The sequence below is a fragment of the Rhipicephalus microplus genome, chromosome X (assembly GCF_043290135.1).
Source record: "Rhipicephalus microplus isolate Deutch F79 chromosome X, USDA_Rmic, whole genome shotgun sequence".
Lineage (NCBI taxonomy): Eukaryota > Metazoa > Arthropoda > Arachnida > Ixodida > Ixodidae > Rhipicephalus > Rhipicephalus microplus.
Window position 1 is genome coordinate 187,175,905 of NC_134710.1, and position 21,959 is coordinate 187,197,863.

Below are 21,959 nucleotides of genomic sequence, written 5' to 3' on the forward strand. Positions count from 1 at the left end.
AAAAAAGGTTAGAACTTCATTAAGCATCACAAAATGAAAAATATGAAAGGCACACATTTTTACCAAGTTAATATGCACCGGGGATATAATCAGATTGATTGTTAGTCCAAGCATGCCTTTTTCAAAGTTTTTCTGCAAGTTGGTGGCCAACGAGCGTTTGCTTACTGGAGCCACAGAACAACGGTAATCCTTTTCAGCCATGCATTTGGAACTGTGGATGCCAAAGTTGAGGCCAAGCTCCTTCAGTATGCCTGCAGAGCTTCTCTCATTAGCAGCGTTAAACTTCATGACTGCTTCAGCTACAGCAGCTTCAACAGTAAACAATTAAGCATGTCGGTCCTTCGGCCCAAATGCCCATATCGAGTGTAAGCACTTGTTCTGCGCCTTTCATCATTGGCATCGCTGGAGTAGCTTCTCGTCAGAAAGACTCGGATAAATTGGCAATAACACCTTACAGACGTGAGGAGGCAAGCTGTACGGATGCTTGGGTGCAGACTCGCCCTTAGCCTCTGCAGCATTTTGCCGACAGCATGAATCAGTCCCTGTAGGGCAAAATGTGTGGTTGGTCACTTCATCATTTGATGGCACATGGTGGTAAATGGCCATCACTGCCCTTTGCATGGAATCCACATCATTATGAGATTTGAGGGCCCATCCATAATAGGAACTCAGTTTGTTGATGAGATCCCCAGTCAGCCGGCCTTTCCCCGAGAGACTCTCCAGGCCAGCGCTTTTCTTGTGCTTGTCTACCAAATTGCGCAAAGCCATACCCATGCGCTTCTTTATGCCATTCATGCAGTCTTCCTTGGCAATTGGGATGTAGCCATATACGCTCTCTTCTTAGTGTGCTAGGTATGCCCGGCTGTCGCCATCTGAAAGAACGGTTGTGTACCTGAAATTATGTCGCTTTAGAGATCTCTTGAATAAAATGAGGCCAGCTTCTACCTCCATTTCCTTAGCTTTCTTTGTCTTGTTTTGCTGGCACATGTGGCTCTCTTTCCACTCTTCATAAGTGGGGTCTTCCTTCTTCGGGCCCGACTCGCACCCGGCACAAAAGTTGTTGAGGACGACATAGTCGAGAACAAGGCCGCTTATCAGTTCAATGACGGTACTGATCCTGCTATGTGACAAAGGTCCGCGCGTCATCCACAATCCGTAGTACAACACTGCGATGTTTCTCGGGTTGTCGGCACCGAGTTCCGTGTAGATGTCGCGAATTGCACGCGCGCACTCACGCATTAGTTTCGTGGCAGCTAGAGTAGCGGCAAGTGTTAGCTTCCTTTTCACGTAGGCCTGCCATGTTTTCGTGTGGAGGCCGTGACACGATATTGTCACGCGATTACAGAAAGACCACAACGTCTCTTCACAGGAGCAGCAGCACTGGACGTCGAGCCGAACCGAATGTTGCACCACGAGCACAACTACCAGTCCTCTTCTTTTTCACAAAATAGCACATACTCGCATTGGCATGGCTCAACCTCATTCCATGCCTGTGGCAATATGTTCATCATTGCAAATACGTCATTGAAAGCAGTTTGCCTGTTGCCAGTAGCTTGCATAGCACAGGTGGCGAGCACATTCACTAAGAAGGAATTTATTTTCTGCTGTCCATCTACGCGCAGCGAACTCCACTTAGACGACCCGTCACCGCTGTCCAAACACACTAGCTCAAGCTTGACGGCAAGGCCGTATTCTCGCTAGCTTCCCCTTATCTTGGCGTCCCCGTTACAAATCTTGCACTTGAAGTGCACTAAAATCAAGCATTTACCGCCTTCAAGTCCACAGTGGTAAAGATAGTTTAATCAGCGGTGCCACCCGCGGTGCCGGCATGATTACTGATAAGACTACGCTTCAGTTCCGTCGCCGCCACGGATGCAATCTCTCGCAGATGCAATCTCTCTGCCTTTTTTACTTGCCTTGCAATTAGTGGGTCTGCGAAATCTGCATGTCGTGATGCACACAGTCACTTTATGCAATGTTGTCGGCAACTGACGGGTTCGTAGGTCTTGCGTCCATTAGGCCTGCCGCGCCGGTGTCGATCGCTCCGCTGGCCTCTGCGAGTTTGTTATTTTTGTTATCCTGGGTCGTTGCGGGGTGCTTTCTGAAGTTCTCGGCTAGCGATCCCAACACCAAGATAAAATGGCGCACATTCAAACGCATCTTGGCGGTGAAACAGATGATAGAAAGACCACTTGTCCAATCAGATGCCTAGATTTTGTCACGTGCTCCAACTAGCCAATTGAATTGCGTTCTGGTACTTGATGACGTGTATTTGCTAGAAAACCAATGAGCAAGGCGAGCCAGCGGTGGCGGGCTCGCCTTGCTCATGATGCTCAAGATGAAGCACGACTTTTCCAAGATGACCTTGGCAGCCCGTGTGTAACGGCAATGGTTCACCGCAAAAAAACTCGAAAATTTAGCGTCATTTTGCGCTCATATTCACCTCATATGGGTGCTATAAATTGATTTTGCACCAAAAATAATAATACGAGGAGTTAAAAAGGTCGCAGGTAAGTGCGAAAATAGACAGATTCCGAACATGTCAGCTTCAAAAAGTCTATTTTTTCCCGATTTTCAACCCTACAAGACCCGTGGTTCCCCCTTAACCTTGAAGTGAGGTTTTGCAACAGCGTAGATTTCCCCTGGCTAGCACAGCTCCTTCACTCCAGTGAAAGTAGAATAAAGGGATTGTCCAAAGCACCGGCTCCCGCGTGGGCCTTTTGCGGTGAACTGCCGCGCTGGACCCATGGGCTTTCTGTGCTCGGAAGCGCATGGAAAGGGAGTGGCATCTGCTACGCGCTGTAATTTTTCGTGCTGAGTTTCCACACAGGGCACTTGAAGTCTACTTACCTTTAATAATGCGATGTGAGATGTAGCTTACCCACCTTTCAGCATTGTCTTAGTGCCCGGGACATTAACAAATTGAAAATACTCGTGTCAAGCCACATCAGCGTGGCGTAGCTCGAGTGATGGAGCTTGATAACATTGGTCCACTCATGAAAATGGGCAAAATGAACAGGCAAAAGGAAGGAATGAGAAAATAACCTGTTTGCACAGTTAATCAAGCAATGGCTTTGCGTGTGCAAGAATTAACAGTAATAAAGGGTAAATTGCAAGCTCAGTCAGCTGATATTCGCCCAGTGACCACTTCGCTCAGCACTACCGTAATTACTCACGTAATCCTCGCACTCGCATAATTCTTGCACGCCCCACTTCGCCCAACACAAATGCAATTTCCTTTTTCCCTCGGGTAATTATCGCACCCCCCAAAATTGCCGCAATAATGTCGTCTGCTTGTTCCAGCCATTGATGATGATAACCCGCACCATCTGACGCCATCTCTTAAGCATCAAGCGTACTATTATTACATCGAGATTCAATCCAATCCAAGCCAAGCCAAAGTGGCAAGTGCGCTATGGTGGCTCCATAAGTGCCCGTCAAGGCGTGTTTTGTATGTTGTATCGGTAATCTTGTCACGTTATGGGGAGATACTGAAACTACACGGCTGCTTTCTCAAGTTTAAAGTGATTGATCATGCACTAAGCAGCGGCAACAGGGCCGCTGGTAGGCCCTTCGGAGTCGACGAGTTTTGTGATCGCTACTGGTGACGGCGGCTGAAGGCCACCAAGACGCGTTGGGCCTGCCGTGTGCCTAAGACTGGGATTGATGGTAAACTTTATTTCTTCAGAAGGAAACTGCCGACGATTCTGTTAAATGGCCATCAGCCCAATCCTGACGCCCTACGCTTACCGTTTGAGGACTCTTGTTCAGTGAGGAACGCTACCGCTACGTCCGTAACGCCCACAGGCTTTGCGTATGGTATTCTAATTCTCGACTATTAGCTTGCACTTTTTGTGTCTCAAATAAATCTCTCCTTGTGTCGAATTAATGCTTTTATTGTTGAAGTAAGTTATAATTAGTACTTCTCAAAGCTTGCTGTTAGTTGCTGGTGTGAGAATCCAAGATTTGCGGCCAGTTTGTTTTCTATTTCGCTCTGTGTGGTTTCGTGAAAAGTTTTCGTCGCGTAATTATCGCACCCCCTAACTTTGCATCGGTTTTCCGCCAAAAAAAGTGCGAGGATTACGCGAGTAAATACGGTATATATGAGCACGAGTGCTTATGTTTACCAGTGATTTTTTAGCCATATGAACGCCACTTTACTCGATATTTTGTTACAGTCGACTACCACTTTATTATAGAGTTTTAGTTCAGAGCGCCACAGCCTAGCACACGCATCATCAGAGAGGGAGCCCGGCTGCGCATGCGCTGTACGTAAGAGAGATGCGTGCGTTTACGCACGCGAGGGATGTGTACACTAGATCTCGGCTCTTACGTTGCGCACGCTACAGCCTTTGGGTACCTTAGCAGTGGCTCTTGCAAGATCTCCCCCTGGTGAGAACACGAAAACCAAGATGGACGCGACCAACAGCAGCACAAGCAGCAGTGCGGTTGCGAGTAAATCCCGAGAGAATTTGAGGATTGCGCTCGATTTGGAGCGTCTTGCTTATGTGAGGAGCTCAAATCCGTTCGCAGACCCTGTACAATAAACAGTTATCGCTGTGAAAATACTGCACATGACGGGGATGCCTTACTGGACGTGACGGGAATGCCTTTCAACGCCCGAAATGTGCGCAGTCAGACGGAGCTACTCGTGAAATCCTAGCTTGTTTAATGTTTTGACTAATGTCAAATATAGTTAGCTATTGTAGTTTATTGCTTAGTCACTAGGTGGCGCCAAGTAGCACTCCAAGAGGAAGGTGTTGATGTTTAGGCACAGTCCGCCCGTTGTCGCATACGCTAAACTGATACTGTAGGAAGCAGCCTCAGCTATAATGTATGTAGCGCACTAGTCGTTGCGCACGTACCGCCTTGGGCACACTAAACTAAAACTTTCTATTGTTAACAAAGCACATTGGGAAGACATAAAGGAAAAAAAAGGAAGAGTAAGGACGGCCGTACGACCGCAGTACTGTTGACCTATTTTCGCTTCTGAGGTAGCACACAAGGCTCACCGAGCGCAAAGCTTTAGTTAAATTCAGACATTTGAAAAAAAAAAAAAAGGGTATGCCAGGTAAAGTTAAATAACTCCACAAGTTTATGCATAAAAGAAGTATTATAAAAAATGCTCTACCAATATTCAAATACATTGGAAGTTACAAATACCCATATTTTTGGTGTACAAGTTGAACAGCTGCCTGAACGAAAATCTGGGAAGTTTAAAAATGTGAAAGTATAATGTTTGAGCTAGTTGAGAAAGTGGCTCAAATATAAACATCACTTATGTACATAGACTAAAACACACAAAACGTGATTATCTTTCTCTGAAAGAGGGGGAAGTTGTAAGGGAGCCAGCTGGTTTCTTTTTGTCTACAATAGCTGCAATAGCTACAATAGCAATAGCGTCAGTGTAATACATTTTCCGAGGGAACCTTCACATACATTGAAGGTTTATAGTGCTTAGCATTGGCACGGCTCAGAGATTTTACAAGAAGATGTATACGAGTAATCACATAAATTACAATTCTTCCTGTGGCAATTGATTACGCGCTAACAAGGCACCTGGCTGCAATTCACTGCCTTTTTACCCCCCCGCCCCCCTGCTACTCCGAGACAGCTAAAAATTTTCCCATCAACTGACCCAGTGTGTCTGTCATCTCTTTAATAATTATAAAGCGATGACCTGATAAGTGAATCAAGCCTACTGTGTACCACGGGCATATACATAATTGTCACGCTTGTTTCTGCATGATCGCTCGTAACATGAACTGAGGCATACATGGTAGTGCAGTGCTAACGATTAATTTACTTTGGTGAGTCCATTTTTTTTAAAAGATAAAATCCTTAGCTGCCTTATCAAACAAAGGAATTGACCACCAGCGTGTGCATTAACACGAGCGATGCAAAAAATTGTCACCTTAAGAAATCACATAGATAAAATTTGTGATATCTTGTGTTATACAGCATGTGTTATACAATGATGTCATCACATGACATGGTCCCTTTGCGTTACATCCGTGGCCCGATCACGGAGGCCATAATCCTTGCTATGTCTTCGATCATGGGGGCAGTGCGAAACCACATTAGATGCAGAAAAATTTTGGAGGGAGGAGGGAAGGGTCAAGAAAGACAAGGAAAAGCAGGACTTTCGCCGTCGATTCATTTTAGGCGAAAGTACAGAAACCTTGTGAGTGTCTTTTTTTTTTTTTTTGAGCATTTTAGCTACGCAGTCATTTCTCCAAATTGTATACACAAGTCCTAAACTTGGAACTGATGCTGCTGATCATCATACTGTCAATCCCTTGATGAGAGAAATCATCAGACCACGCATAGTCAGATTAAATTCTAATTTCTAAGAAAGTGGGTTTGCATGCCACGCACCATATTATTACAGTAATATGGAAAGATATTATGCACCATACTATTAGCATTAGTCGTTACAAAAATCACAAGCATGTCAAGTTGGTGATGTCACTGACCTTTCCAAATGAACGATATGTGAGAGCTACGCGAGTTAATTTTAGGGGCAATGCTCTTTCAGCCATGGGTCTATACATGCTTGTCTCTCTTGGTACGTGACTGCCCAATTCTACGACTCACTCCGAAGGTGTGGACTGATGGACGGGGGATTCACAGTTTGCTGATAAAACCGTTTGAAGCTTCGTCCCACTCATCATCATTCACTTCGTGGATATGTTGTCATTGCTTTACTTTTGGTACAAATACCGCGCCAACGGAGACATATTCCACTTCCCACGAAAATGCTTCAAACAACAGAATGCAGAACGCAGCCATGTAAAGAAAATTGATTGCACGAAAGAAAAGAAATTATATGAAGTGCGGAAATGTGCAACCATGAGATAGCCATTTACTACGTGTATATATGTGTGCCAAGATCCTTAAGGCGAGCCAGCGTGAGCATACGGCAGAGCAGCTGATCGCTGGAAGACAAGGAAGAAAAAGCTCGTTATTCCAACAGAAAAAGAAAAGGGGGGGGGGGGGGGGGCTCGTGCAGGCGTGACAGTTTAGATTGCGGTCATAACGGGCTCGACGGCTACCAAATCTGCATCGCCGCATTGTACCGCATCATACGCTCTCCAGGTTATTTTTTGCTATCTGCCGCTTAATCTTTTCTACGGCACGCTTACATTCCTCATTCAACATGAAATAGCGACATGTGCGTGCAGAATGCATTAATCAAATGTGCGCGTAAGTGTGAATGATTGCCGTGACAAAACAGCTGAACGAAAATATACAAGAGCCTCACTCCGGAGTTACCAAACGTGTCACTTGTGTCGAGAGTCGCTACAGTATAGTGTTAGAGTGGCACAATAATAAATATTGCCCATATTACCGCAACGTTGACTAATAGAGGCTGAAATATCGGGCGCGTACCAAATGCTCGCCGTCTCAACGCGGCTTTCATTGCAGAGAGAGTGTGCAAAGGTTTGGGAGTTCACCGCGAAAGGCTCTCACTCCTCCCATGTATTTGTGTGGCGCTTTGGCTACTCCCCACATTCCAGGCCACTCTCGTGAAAGCACCTTTGGAAGGGTTTACAAGTGAACTAATACACACCAGGATATGCATTTTCATGACTTAGCACTCCTCTACTGCAGTGAAACCACCTTAAAAGGGGTTATGCGCAGGCTAATACACACCTATTGGTTGATTCGATATATTCAATAACTTAAATTCGAATCAAAGTGAATTCTGATATTCGCACAAGCTTACTGCAATCCATGTGAACACCGAATTACGCTTCAGTGAATACAATTATACTCTGCAACAACCTATCTTGACATTGGAGTAAAGGCTACAGAGGCAGAACTTCCCCACATTCATGTTGCCCCGCAAGTAGTACGGCAGCTTGCGGCCGATTTCGCTTTCGCTTGCTCGCATCGCTGACACATTCAGAAAATTATATACTAAAAATGTGAATGAAAGTTGTACACTGAAAGTTGTAAAAATGAAAGTTGTAAAAATGTGAATGAAAGTTGTACACTGAATATTATTCAGTGTACAACTTAATTACATATTATTAGCATACTTTTCATAGAGAACTTTGGAAAACAGATGTGCTGAAAAGGTGGTGCCGTCTAAGAATTACAAAGAAAAGGAAGGCATTCATGCAAAATTAACAGTAACTGTATTTTACCAATTACTTCCTGCAACAGTTTGAATTACAAAATAAAGCAGCATTTAGTTTAGAAAGGTAAAGCGAGATAATTTTTAAAACTATTTCCTTGGCATTGTAAAACGCATGCGCTTTGGTTGTGTGGTTCCCAAGCGCTGTCAAGAAAGTATCTCAGAATAGCTAAACACAGTGTTGTCAAGAAAATTTGTAGCTTAGTATAGCTAAATGAGTAATCCTGTAAACAGTGAAAAAGAGTGTTCTTAGCTGGTTATTCGCCTTCAATTACGTTCTAACAAACCCAGTCCTCTAACCTTGTCATTTTATGACGAAAGCACTACTCTTCAGATTTCCTGAGAATTTGCAGTTCACCATATTCGTACGCACCAATACTACTTCACTATGCCAAACAAGGGTTTCAAATGCATGAATCTATTTGCATATAAAGAAACAAACAAAAACATTTGCTTTGATACAGCCAAAACTATGTTCCATTGTATCACAATGACTCTTAAGCAAAGGGTTAGTAGTCTGAAGCACCACACCCACCTTCTTTTGTAGGTTTTCCATTTGTTTCCCAAATGTCTTGGGAACAGCTCGTTGATGGTTACAGAGAATGGCTACAGCCCTGTTTGCCCGATTGTAGGCCAGCATCTTTTCAGGCAAGGACATGTCAGCTAAAAGAAAAAAAAGTGCTTCCTGTTAGCCTCTGACCTCTGGCAAATTCAGTGTTGGAACGGCCGTTTGACCTTTCAGTGCAGTGTTCATTATGCATAGACATAATAAAATCTTAAATTTATCTCAAAAAGTGATTAAAAAGAGTGGGGCTGGCCTATGCACATCAATAAGGCACTCACTGCCACAATCTTCAAATAGTATGTATAACTTATATCTAATAAAATATGTTTCCAGCATGCATTTAATGTTCGTTGGTTTAGATGGCTACACATCCCGAAGAAGCATGTATATAATGCAGTGATGGAAGTGACATTTTGATTTTCGGAGCAGATCATGGAGCAGAAAAAATGGGGCTTTGGAGCAGCCTTGATTGTTTTTGGAGCAGATAAAATGCTAGCCTGCTGGAGCAGCCATTGTTGTTTTTAGACCTGAAAGCAAAATATTCCGACCGACTTCGTCCAACATCTAGATAAACTTCTGTAGATGCGATTTTTTTCTTTTGGTTTTTTTTAAAGAAGAGGTTATTGGGGGGAGATGGGGGAGTCAATTTACATTAAAGTCTATCAAGAATCGTGTAATCAACAGTAATTGACATTACTGTGAAAACAGAATGCATAACCACTACATGCTGCAGAACTTCGGTTAGTGCACACAAAAACCTGAAAGCTTAGCTTTGAACTAACATTGTGGAAGATGAACCACTGACAATATGCATACTTTCCCATTGTTTGATTCTCCAGTTGTTTGATTCTCCAGTATATGCAAGCACGGTAGAATTGCAATATGATCACGGTTCATACAAACTGTGGGGCGATTATTGTGTAGCCCCGACCAAGGTTTATTAATTAGCATACCAAGGGACAAAAGTATGGTTCTTGTGAACAGATTTTCACACACAACGTTCAATATGAAGTAAGCTGTCCTGAACATGCAAACAAGCGCTACCTGCACTGCCACGAAAGACACTGCAGTCATGCGCGGAAATGAGCATTAGCTATCAGTTTTGCTGGTTGTCAGCTTCGTTAGCATCCTCTATGAACTGCACGACGCAAGACCAATGATGTTGAGCAGAAATTACGGGAGGCCTTAATACACCGTCGTGTGCTTTGGCTTTTATATTACAAATGATGCGAACATCATGCTCTTAATTATATTTTTTTCAAGGCATTGATATGTGCTGCTGTGCTCGAGGCCACGTTGTAATTTTTTGCTTATGTTTACGTGCCTTGTTGAAGCAAGCTAAGTTTCGCAATAAGAATTCCTTCGAAAGGTGAATAAGGTTGCAAGAGAGATGCAGATAGGCATGGCAAAGAAGCTGGGCCTTATAACATGCATGACTGATAGAGAATTCTGACCTGCCACTACCCAATTTACCTGGGAGTCTTCAGACATTCAAAGCATGGACCCAAGTCTCCCCAAAACAGGGCCAACCCCATGGCGAAAAGAAAATACTTAAAGGCAGGGGTTCTAAAATTTTTCTAGACATTGGTCTATTGCACGCAGAATGCTAGCCGCTCTCATTAAGCCCGAAACATATGCAGCGTTTTCCAGCGTTCAAGGCGTTTTGTACGCCGGAATCACTCGGTGTCAACAGTGTCGGTGGCCGAAACGTCCACTTCTGGACGTTTAACTTATCTGTAGCGTCGGCGTCAAAGCGAGTCGGTAAATGGAGAAACAATCAGCGTACAGCTGCTAGCTACCTCCGCTACCTAACAGCATTGTTGCTGCTGCCAAAAAGGCTGCCGCCAGCCTCAGAAAGTCGTTGCCATGCTCTGTGTGGCCCGAAAATTCTGAACTGATGCTTGTATTTGACAGGAAACGCCCCAAATTTCTTCGAGCCGTTTTAGAGCGCCATACTCAAGTACATCGGTAAGGTTAGCAGGCTTGAGCGCATGGCCTGAATATGTGGCCTTAAAGATGCACAACTTCCAAGCTCAGGGGCCATATATTGAGAGTTTCTGGTTCTTATTCTGAACAGCTAGCGCTACAAGAAAAAAAAAACTTTTCGTTAGTACTGTGATTTGTTTCCCTCACCCAAGAACAGCAAATGAGACATGAAACTGGTTTTCAGGAATACTTCTTGTTGCTGCATTGACAAACACTGCACAATACTTGGCGAGGTGCCCGGTTCATTCTGTTTGACACAATCTGTGATGCTGCGCCAGCGCTGGCCTCAGCTCTTTCCATGTGGCTAAAGATAAAGTGGCAGGACTGCCCAGCAGGCACTCAGCTGACTGCCCATACTATATAGTACTATACCCGCACTGCCCGTGATAATCACAGTGATGTTGCTGCCAATATGGACGTTGTGACCTCTCGGTAGCAGTATATTTCTATTTCAGTGCCTCGAATGTTTTTATTACAAAAGAACGCTACAAATAATAAGCCATAAATACAAGCTTGAGTTTTCATTACCAGTTCATTGACGAAAACTTTACGCCGCTTAACGAGATTTCACAATGAATCTATCTGGTCTCACTGTGAGACGTTGAGCTGAACGCTGGCCTTGGCGCTCCTCATATGGTGCCGCCCTCTCTGGCGAAGTTCCCCTGATGACGCCGAAGAAAGCGACGCGGGGAAAACACTGGCAAAAACGCTGCATATGTTTCGGGCTTTAAATTTCAATGGTGCTCAATTGTTGAAGCGTGCACGCAAGCTAAAGGTGTCACGGTACAAGTATGGTGGATATGAAGTGAAAAAATTATTTGCTGGACTTCAAAATTCATTATAAAGTTCAACTGTATTATTGATGAATGTTGCATTGAACACATTTGAATAAAGTTGCAATGTGCGAGTGCACATCTGCATTGGCTGCACCTAGAGACTTCACCATAAATATGCTGCATTCGAGGGTAGCTTGGGCTCAGTGCCATACATTCCTCGAGTATTTTAAGCATCTGTCAAAGCCAGGCAAGTTTGCAGGGCAAGCACGACATCTTGCTGTTGTCAGGCTGCTTTTTCCAGTGCATTACTAATGACTCTTGCTACTAGTAAGTGCCTAGATAAGAGGGCATACCTTCGGTTAGAAGCTCCAACTGTTCCTGAAGTGTCTTGGAAGCATTGTAGGTACGGAAGACTTTGGCAGTCAAGCCTTCCATAAGCTCATTGAGATGCTTGTTCAGAATGCTTGTCTAAGAAAAAGAATAAACATAAAAGAAATAAATCAGCAAAATAGACAGAGGATACTATAAGTTTTACACAGTGCATTCAATTTACTTACATTCAGCCGATCAAAAAGGTCATCTTGAGGCTTTTTATTCTCCATGAAGAGCTTTAGATTCTTGAAGACTCGTTTTTCCACTGGAACTGCATTCACATAACGAATAGAGTCTTTTCCAAGGAAATCAAACTCCACCACAAACTCCTTGCCATCTTTCTGATCGTGCAGTGTGATGTGCTCAACACGCAGAGAGCAACAGCCTACTGTGTCTGCAGTCTCTCCTTCTTCTTTTTCGTTGCCAGCCCTCAATGCAAGCTAAAAAGCAAGTAAAAAAAAATTTTACCAATGATGAAATGGCTACATTTCTAGAGGCTTTTCGAAACATTTACAGTCCAGTCCACTTACAACATTATCAAAGTGCCAACAAAATTTCATTTTATAACCGATAATTATCATAAGCAAGTTGAGAAAATAAAGACAAAAAAAAAAGTCGACATGTTATTCCCATGCAAGTAAGGTAGTGCAAATATGTATAAAAGTACTACTGACTGGGCGAGTTGGTGCATGATAAATTGATAGTGCTTTAGTGCAGCTCAGTTTGAGCGTGAAGGAAAGATGCTATGCAGTCAAGAAGGAGAAAGACGGACGACAGTGTGAGCGCTAACTTCCAACTCTTGTTTAGTGCGTACCCTTACAACACATTATATAGCTCATTCCATGTGACGCCACACACATGACATAACCGTACTCATGTGGCACAGCACGCGCTACCAAGGAAATCTAGTTGTGATCTGATCTCTGTTGACTTTCGTGAGGCAGGTGTCAAAGTATACGACAGAGGAAGCGATTCCATGTCTTATTTCTGAGGGTGTTGATGTGGTTGCCCACTTTGAGGGAGCACCAAATGGTGGTTTTGGGACGTTAAACCCCACAAATCAATCAATCAATCACTTTGAGGGAGCACGTCCGAATCTCTCGGTTAAGCGCTTCGCTGACTACCTGACGGACAATTCTCCATGTGTGCTGCCAGCTGATAAGGAAGCTGGCTGCTGTGTTCTTCCTACGGGGGTGTTTTGTGAAAAAGCCAGCAGTGCCATTGTGAAAGAAAGTCTTCAAGCGGTGTGATGACGTGCCATTGAGCAAGGTGAAGTCGTTGGCTTTTTTAAGCTATGCAAGAACTTCTACCTTGGTAAATTAAAGAAGTCCATACAAATAGCAAAAGGAACCACCTGTTGGTTCAATTCAGCGCAAAAACCGATAAAGTTGATGTTCCTCTAAGGGTTATTGTGTTAGAATATGGCTCCTGGCCAAAGCCAGTAGCACTGTTTTTACAAGCCAAGCGTGAGTTTTTGTCCATTAAAGATCCCTTCCTGAGAAGGAACTCTAATCATTTTTTTTAGAAACTAACACTGACAAAGGTTACCAAGCATTTTCTATTGAAATCAAAGATCTTTTTTACTCAATTCTTCATAAAGACCAGCTCAAAGTAGTGCATTGATGAATATGGTGCCAAAGGTTCCACAATGACACCTTCACATCTACTAGTGATTTTTCAGAGCTTTTACATTTTTATCTCGTGTCAACTTTTAATAAATGAGATGACGCTGTTTATCTACAGAAAACGGGGGTATGCATAAGATCGTGCGTTAAACCCATTCTGAGCTATCCTTTTCACGCCCGTCTTGATGTTGTTCTGTCCGATAAGCTCGCTCAGACTAAAGCGCACAAGGTTTTTCGGTATGTGGACGATTTCTTGTTTTTTTTATTGAGTGTATTTCAGTTGAAATTGAGCTGCAGGTTGCAGAAATCGTGCAAATAATTAAGAAGTGTCTTGTACCCCTTGAAGTGACATACAAAATATCGCAAGAAGGCACAATCTGCTTTTTGACCTTCGTCTCTGTTATTCGCTTGCTGGTGCAATAAATTGGAGTTGAAAAAGCCTCTCTTGCAGTACAATTTGGCGCATTCAAAGCTGATAAAACGAGGAATTGCCCCGTTATTTTTAGAAATGCCCTGTTGAAGTCATGTCGTCCCACTATAACCGTTAGTTTTGCAAGACAAAGCAAGTGATTATCCTTGGCAGGCTACCAAGTGTTGGTGCAGGTGTCGGCAGCTGAGTCTGTTGCATGGTCCATGTATGCGGGGACGGCCGCAGACCAATGGTGAGCCCGATGCTAGGAAAACCAGTTGCATACAGTACGTACATCAAATTTCTCACCATTTGAAAAAGATAGCCCTGAGAGAAAATGTCCGCTTAGTGTTCTCTGCTCCCGACAAAATTAAGCCGTCTATGTGAGCTTACAAACCCAAAGAAGGAGGTGCAAACCACCTGTGGAAAGAAGCATGTAACTAAGTTTGTTGAATGCGTCCTAGCTGTTTACATAGGACAGACTGGTAGGAGTGTTAATGACCGCTTGCGTGACCACGCTTGCAATGTAAAAAACGAAGGCTATGCATTGTAAGATGTGTAGATGCACCCAATTCTTTGACCAGTGTGTTATCTTGGGTTGCAGTCGTAACCAGTTGACATGGCAAAATATTGAGACGAACGCTATCGCAAAGTATGCGAAGCTGTGTGTGAGTACGCCGTCTGTGGCTTCATCTCAAAAAGAGCTCAATTTTCTGGAGCCTGTGCTGTGAAGCATTGATATAGGATTGTTAATTTCAGATCAGATCACAACTAGGTTTTCTTGGTAGCGTGTGCTGTGCCACACAGGTACGGTTTTGTCACGTGTGTGGAGTCACGTAGAATGAGCTATATATAGTGTTGTAAGGGTACGCAATGAACAAGAGTTGGAAGTTAGCGCTCACACTGTTGTCTATCTTTCCCCTTCTTGATGGCATAGCATCTTTTCTTCACGCTCAAACTGAGCTGCACTGAAGCAATATAATTTTATGTATACAAGACATAGTGTGTCAACTCAGTAATTTACGCAAAGCTCGCACACATCTTTCGCGGAAGCATAAGGTGCTCCACATAATTGCGCGGAAGATCATTGGCAAAAACAAGTCCCCAAGGAATTGTACCATCCATTGGGCCTCCCGCAATGAGTGGTCTAGTGGCTAAGGTACTCGGCTGCTGACCCGCAGGTCGCGGGTTCGAATCCCGGCTGCGGCGGCTGCATTTCCGATGGAGGCGGCGGCTGCATTTCCGATGGAGGCGGAAATGTTGTAGGCCCGTGTGCTCAGATTTGGGTGCACGTTAAAGAACCCCAGGTGGTCGAAATTTCCGGAGCTCTTCACTACGGCGTCTCTCATAATCATATGGTGGTTTTGGGACGTTAAACCCCACAAATCAATCAATCAATCCTGCAATGAGTACCTGGACAGGTGGCTCAGTGTCGCTGCCCTCACCACTGTCCGCAGCACGTATACGCGCAACAATCGCCTCATCACAGAAGCGCTCGGACATTTCTGCAACATCGCCTGCATGAAGTGGTCCCCACACGACGCATCTCCGTTAAGCACTGACCACAACTCCAACAGCTTTTCGTCGACAGGTGCTTCGCAGGTGTCTCCTGGCACTCGGAAGCACTCGCGACGGTATCATATGGCACGAGGAGTGGTGGTGGGTGCTTTTGTTATTTTATGCTTAGCGAAACATGGAACCGATTGTCTCCTCTCAGCTTATTTGCTCCGCCTGCTTGCACAATGATTGCATTTGTTCTCGTCGTCTTTTCATAGAAGCAGCTTGTCACAATGCACACGACTACATAGCATGCATTACCCAGACATGTGAAGCTCTATGTCCAGGCTGCCCTTGTGAATTTTTCACACATCCGTGCGTGTATAAACAGCCTTAAGAGGTAATGGGGTTGTCTGAAGGATTGAAAAAAATCTTTCTGAAACTTGAGAACTACTCAATTTAACGAAATATTCCGACCCTGTCACTCCTTTCATTGGATTTGGTCAAAATCCAAAAAACTCAAAACTTGTCAAAACCAACCAATGCATTTTTCAGTTTGTTGTTTGTTCACACACACAAATATTACAAAATCATAACAAGGACATAAAAAAGGCACACACAACTTGGGGAAACTACTGCATTAAAGAATACCAAAGTCTTAGTAAAAACAGCACCCATTTACAAATCTACAACTAGTAATCTTTAACTCTATCATATTGTCGCTAGGTGAAAATAACAGAATACAGGACGACGGTGCGACCAGAAAAAACGAGGTCTGTATTAACAGAACAAAAGAGCAGCCGCTTCGACTTCTTCTTCCTCGGAGGAACCGTGGGTGCTGTCCATGCTCATCACTTCATCGTCCTCTGTCTTCTTTCCGGCTTTAGCCGTGACAATATATTTATATTGACAGCAGTACAATTATTATTATAGTGAGTTATTGCACACAAAAATACAAAAGAGACATCACCATCTGTACTTGCCAAAAAGCATACGTCTAACAATTGAGCTTGTGACCGTGACATCTTGGGTTCAATCCACATGTTGAATAAACCTATTGTATCTCTCTCTCTCTTTTTTTGATGTGGTTGCACTTTACTAAAAAAAAAAAGCTTTCGTACCTGCCGTGATGACTAGTCAGCTTGAAGCCACTGGTTTCACTGTGCAACAGTCGACACCAGTGTACTTCATTGATTGATTGATATGTGGGGTTTAAAGTCTCAAAACTACTATATAATTATGAGAGACGTCGTAGTGAGAACTCCAGAAATTTTTACCACCTGAGGTTCTGCACCCTCGTGTACTTAAGTCTAAGCGATTACTGAAGCAGCCTAGCTGGTCAAAATTCATCCAGGTTCCCAGACCCCTGGTTTTATAGTTTGCTTTTCAATATTCTCCTCTGTTCTCACTGCTCAAGCCACTAGAGGAAATAGGACTCCTAGGGTCGTTTTTTAACTACACAACAATACTCGTTATCTCGCTTGCTTCTGTTGCCGCTCTGGAGGACTGCACGCTCGCCATTTTCCAATAAAGATGCCCCGAATACGCCTTTTTGTTAATGTAGGCACAACTCCGAGCAGCGAGAGCCCTATTTTGCCGTATCGCAACCCCCTTCGACGCACTGGCTGCCAACGGCAATGAATTGACATTGGCAAAAGAGCGGGATCGCCACAACGGTGTAACGGAGGGTTGATTGCAGGAGACGTTGCCACGCGAGCGTGATGCACGAACGACAGATTTTCAAAGGCGTTGTCGGCAACGCAGCCAGGGTGTCTAGCAAGTCAGCTTTTCAAAACTCTTCCGAGATTTCTAAGTTTTTTTCGAGTATTTTTTCGAAATTCCTTGAGTGGCATATAACTTTCTTCCACATCAATACAAGAAGGCACCGTGCCACCTAATGCTGTCACTGTCTAGTAAGCATGCGCAACATAGAGAAAAAGCCGTGCATTTGAAAAAAAAAGAAAGAGCTTAAGGTCACGAGGCGTGGGTGATGTATTTTCTTTGCCCCTGCCATCTCTCCCTGCTTAGCTTTCAGTACTTTCGTCAGGAAAAGAGTTGTTGCAGCATGCAACAACTCTTTGAACTCCACTCGCACGGATGCTTAAAATTTTGGCGGTGTTAAATTGGTAGGCTCTTTTAGTGAATTCATTTTATGGTTACTTGAAAAAAAATTTCAGGGCCGCTTTAATGGCGCATTCACACTTGAAAGTGAACCTAAAAGGAAATCGCAAGAGCGGCCAGAAAACTACGACCGCGCGCGTTGAGAATGTTCACATTAGTTTCAATTTTGACACCGCCCGTCGCTACCTTAACAATTAATTCGATTTTGCCTGCTTTCTGAGAACCAAAGTCCATACCGAAGTCTAGTTATTCACGCAAAGTACTGAAAGAAGAGCTCGCACTTCCCCAAATGTTGTTTCGGGAAATACGCCAGCAGAAACAACGCGAGCGAATGCATCGGCAGCAGCGGCGTCGGATTCTACCGGCTGTACATAAAAGTGAAACACGTTGGGGCATGCCGACTCGCTGCAGCTGGACCGTCAACTTCCGAAGTCCTCGGCTATTGTAATCCAAACCAGGCTCTCGAGGAAGGTGCCATCATTGAAGCGATCAAACTTCGTCGTGCTACACGGCTAGTTTGGAATTTGAGCAGGCGCGAGCCACTGCCGACGCCTTTGCCGGCATGTTGAGGCGTGTTCATATTAACGCGTATAAAAACAAGTGGGCGAAAGATAACGAGACACCCATAGCCCTGCACGTGTATCAGTTTCGTTCACATCTGTTTAAAAAGGATAACCATAGAATAAAGAATCGATCGGTCGAGGGAACCACGTAGGCGCATACGCAACCAGTACGAAATAAAAAGGGCGGCCCTTTTTTTTTCCTATCTAAAAAAAAAAACGCACAAGTCTTGTTCTCTAATTTTGTTTACGGAGCGCCATCTCTTGGGTACCCTCGGCAGTTCCATGCGCTACCACGGCTTATCTTTCGTACAATTGTGAAGGCTACAGTTTCTTTTCTCTAAATTGTTTTTATTCTATGACGTAGTAAGCTAGCTCAGCCAAAGCCGTGAAGCAGAAACCGGATCCCTTTCTCATGGCAAGAAAATCTGTCTCTGACCGATTCTTGCGCGCCTGCCACGTGGCGTGGTTTTCTGGCCGCTTGGGCGATGAAACGAGCCATCTTCTGGAGATTTTTGCTGCTTCTGCTCTTTTCGAGGCAAGTGTGAACGCACCCTTACCGCGACTTTCGTTCCCCGATCAAAGTTTCAGCTGATTTTCCCCGAGTTTTCCCTGAGATTACCCAAACTAACCAAAGTACCTGAAGTTTCCTGGGTTTTCTGGTTGGTAGGCACCCTGGCAGCGGAACTACACATTAATCCATCCGTCACCTTCGTACGCCATCGTTAGCAATGAAAAACTAAGTGATGACGTCATTGTAACATTGTTAAAAGTGCATCGCCTTTTCTATGTTTGCCAATGCGTGGAAGAACACTTTAGCTTATTCGCATGACCATATCGCTACCATGAAATCATTCTGGAACTATGAAGAGAGTACTATACATGCTGAAGTAGCGGCACAGCTGACGGACGACTTGTCAGGCTTCCACATAGTGCGCATACATTTGTACAGCGATCCATTAGCGAAAACTGGCATGGCTATACGTGAAACAAGTTACTATCGTACATCAAGCTGAGCGCCCCTCTAGCTAGTTGCATGCAGTGCATCGCCTACTAAGGTCACTTCATCGGCGCCGCGCCGTGTAACGTGTACGTGTGCATTTGCCCTAGCGTAGAGATATTTTGTTTCCTTCGTGCTCGTTCAGCACGGGACCGAGCAAAGGTGTGAAGACTATTTTGTCGAGCCAATGCGACTGCGGCGAGTTGCCTTCATTTCCACGAGGGATGAGCACTTGCGGTCCCACGCATACGGGCGCGTCAGCGGACGGCGTGGCTGCTATGCTTACACGAACCGTAACAGTGCTAAATCGCTAAGCCAAACATACTGCCATGCAGGCAGTACACGATTCAGATTGATTGAGATGTTTATCATTGGTAGCTTTGTCGCGATGACGTACTGCCGAATGCGCCGGTAGCCGTCATCACGCTCCTGTGAATTTCCATGCAGGCATCACTGCACTCGGTCCTTAGTCGTAGTAATCACTGCATGATATACTGAGGCTTTGATCGCAAATGCGCAAAATCGTAAGTTCAACACAGTGACATAGGCAAACAAATGTTCGCGAACATCGAATATTCGAAAATTTTGAAGATATGGTTATTGAATCGAATAAGAATATTATAAAAGAAACGTTCCATGAATATGCGAAACTTTCGAGTATTCGCACACCCCCTATGGCACCTTTTAACAGGTCGCAAGGAAGACAGCAACTGGGCTGATAGTGTGCTTTCCTTGCGCACAGTCCTACTTTGCCCTTAATTAGGTGCCTCTTCTCCTGTCCTCATTAGCACAGGTCACAGAAAAGATTATTTTTTTTTTTTTCATTACAACAAATGATGCCCACGTCGACGCCGAAATTTCTGCAAAACGAGCTCTTTGACGCTACTGCGTCAAAATATTGTGCAACTAAGTCGGGTCACAAAAATATACTTCTTTAGATGCGATATATACTATTATAACTATGCAGTTTGAGATTATTCGATAAAATCACATTTTCTTCGACCCTAAAACTTACTCTTAACACATCCCTAAAGGTTACATAAGGTAGGCTGGCCGAATTTCCAGAAATATCAAAAGCCCTTACTTGAGGCACATGCAGCCTATCACAAGTAAATTAGCCATTTACAGGGGTGCAAAAGCCAAAATAGAATTTGGAGCAGCAAAATGTCACATTTGGAGCACTAAAATCCAAATTTATAATATGTTACAGAATTTTTTTTTTAATCATGAATGACCGAATTTGGAGCAGTATAAAAAAGGCTTACATCTAAAAAAATAGATGTAGAAAACATTCAACCCACCTACATCGAACAGAGTGAACATGAGCACAGCTACTTCAATAAGTGTAGTATTCTGAAGTACCCCACTGAGCAGGGTGTCTACCAATTTGCTCAGAATTCCCTGACTTTTCCAGGTTTTCCATGATTATTTAAAGCAGATCCCATCACTGTTACATATGCTTGGAAAACTCTGTGCACTAGAAACAGAGCAACCAGTAATAAAAAAAAAAATCCGGCAATCGCATAGAATAAGTAAACAAATGTACCACATGTGCTCAGAATGTTCTAAACGTGTGGGGTAAATATAAAAAACTATGCACATCTGGCCAAAATGATACCTACGAGCTATTGAGTCAGCAAGTTGGCTGTTTGGCAGAATGCGGAAACACAAGTTAAAATTAACCGCAGCTGAAAGTTTGAAGGAGCCCAACACAGTCCTACAACGCAGCCAACACTGCTAGGAAATGTGGAAGTGGCACCATCTCGTGACATCTGTGTAAAAGAAGGACGCCTGAGCTCAGCCAGTTTCGCCACTGGAATATATTCTAGTTCCTATAATGGATAAAGTCCAGGCCTCTTTCGGATGTGGACTGGAGTGGATTAAATCGACCTTTATTTACTGACTTCACTATTTAGAATGTGGAATGGATTGGACCTGATGCGACCTGGATTGCTGTATTTACTATTGATTTTCATCCCCACCTAAATTGTACACCTCTCATCTATACTTTCCAGTATACAGTAAAAAAAAATAATACCTATATACTATTTCTGTATTCTGTGAACCTTGCATTGAAAATGACTAACAACGCCGCAAGAACAGAGCCGCACTGGATAATTTTCTTTTTTTGGTTTAGAGTAGTTGTATCGCCCAAATTAAGCTCCTGCTGCTTCAAATTTTTTTTTTTAGGATGAGCACATGCATGTTGATGTTTTATATCCTTCGACTCTGACACTTGGAGTTGGACAAAGTGCTCAGATGCCTGCAATGAAAGGTAGGGGTAGCGTTTAAAGCGATGACGTTCGAATATGTGCAGGCAAGAAGGAATCTGCCTCGTCGCGAAAGCTCTCTCGATTCCGCAAATTTATCGCAGATTCGGGCAGGTTACCTTCGTTGTGTCCTCTTCTATAGACATAACGCTAAAAGAGTTATCACAGATTTAATAACACCATTTCAAGAAACTGAAACAAGATGCCATTGCATGGAAGAACACTTCAGCTTATTCGAATGACCATACCCGCTACCATGAAATCATTCTGGAACTATGAAGAACTATGAATGATTGCGTAGCTGAGGACTTTTGCTGTAGCATCATCAATAGTAATAATGATAGTAATAATAACAATAAAAGGCATCACATCGCTCGGCAAGCCTCTGCTAATGGCAGTTCTGTCCTAACCAGAAGGCCTTCAAACCGAGTCGAAATCATGGTCAAGACAAACAAGAACAAATTTACCGACTTTGTAATGTTGCGGTTGGAAAATCAGATATGCTGTGTGATATGTAGAAGCAACGGACATCGAAATAGTAAATATACCAACATGGAAGCTAAGGAACGCTTTAGACAGGATGAAGGGCTTTAGACAACGTGAAGGACATTCTGAGCGAAAATTTCCTAGGTCTT

The 21,959-nt window shown here is 43.8% G+C and overlaps 1 protein-coding gene across 1 annotated transcript in view; it reads right to left on the minus strand.

The window, feature by feature from the left end:
• The window catches only part of LOC119177294 (DNA topoisomerase I, mitochondrial), a 144,296-nt gene that overhangs the window by 27,373 nt on the left and 94,964 nt on the right, over window positions 1-21,959 (minus strand). Inside the window, exons 13-15 of the mRNA XM_075878362.1 lie at window positions 12,028-12,282; window positions 11,824-11,938; window positions 8,679-8,806 (exon numbers count right to left, since the gene is read on the minus strand). Of these exons, the coding sequence (XP_075734477.1) occupies window positions 8,679-8,806; window positions 11,824-11,938; window positions 12,028-12,282 (498 nt within the window). The remainder of the gene's footprint in view (window positions 1-8,678; window positions 8,807-11,823; window positions 11,939-12,027; window positions 12,283-21,959) is intronic.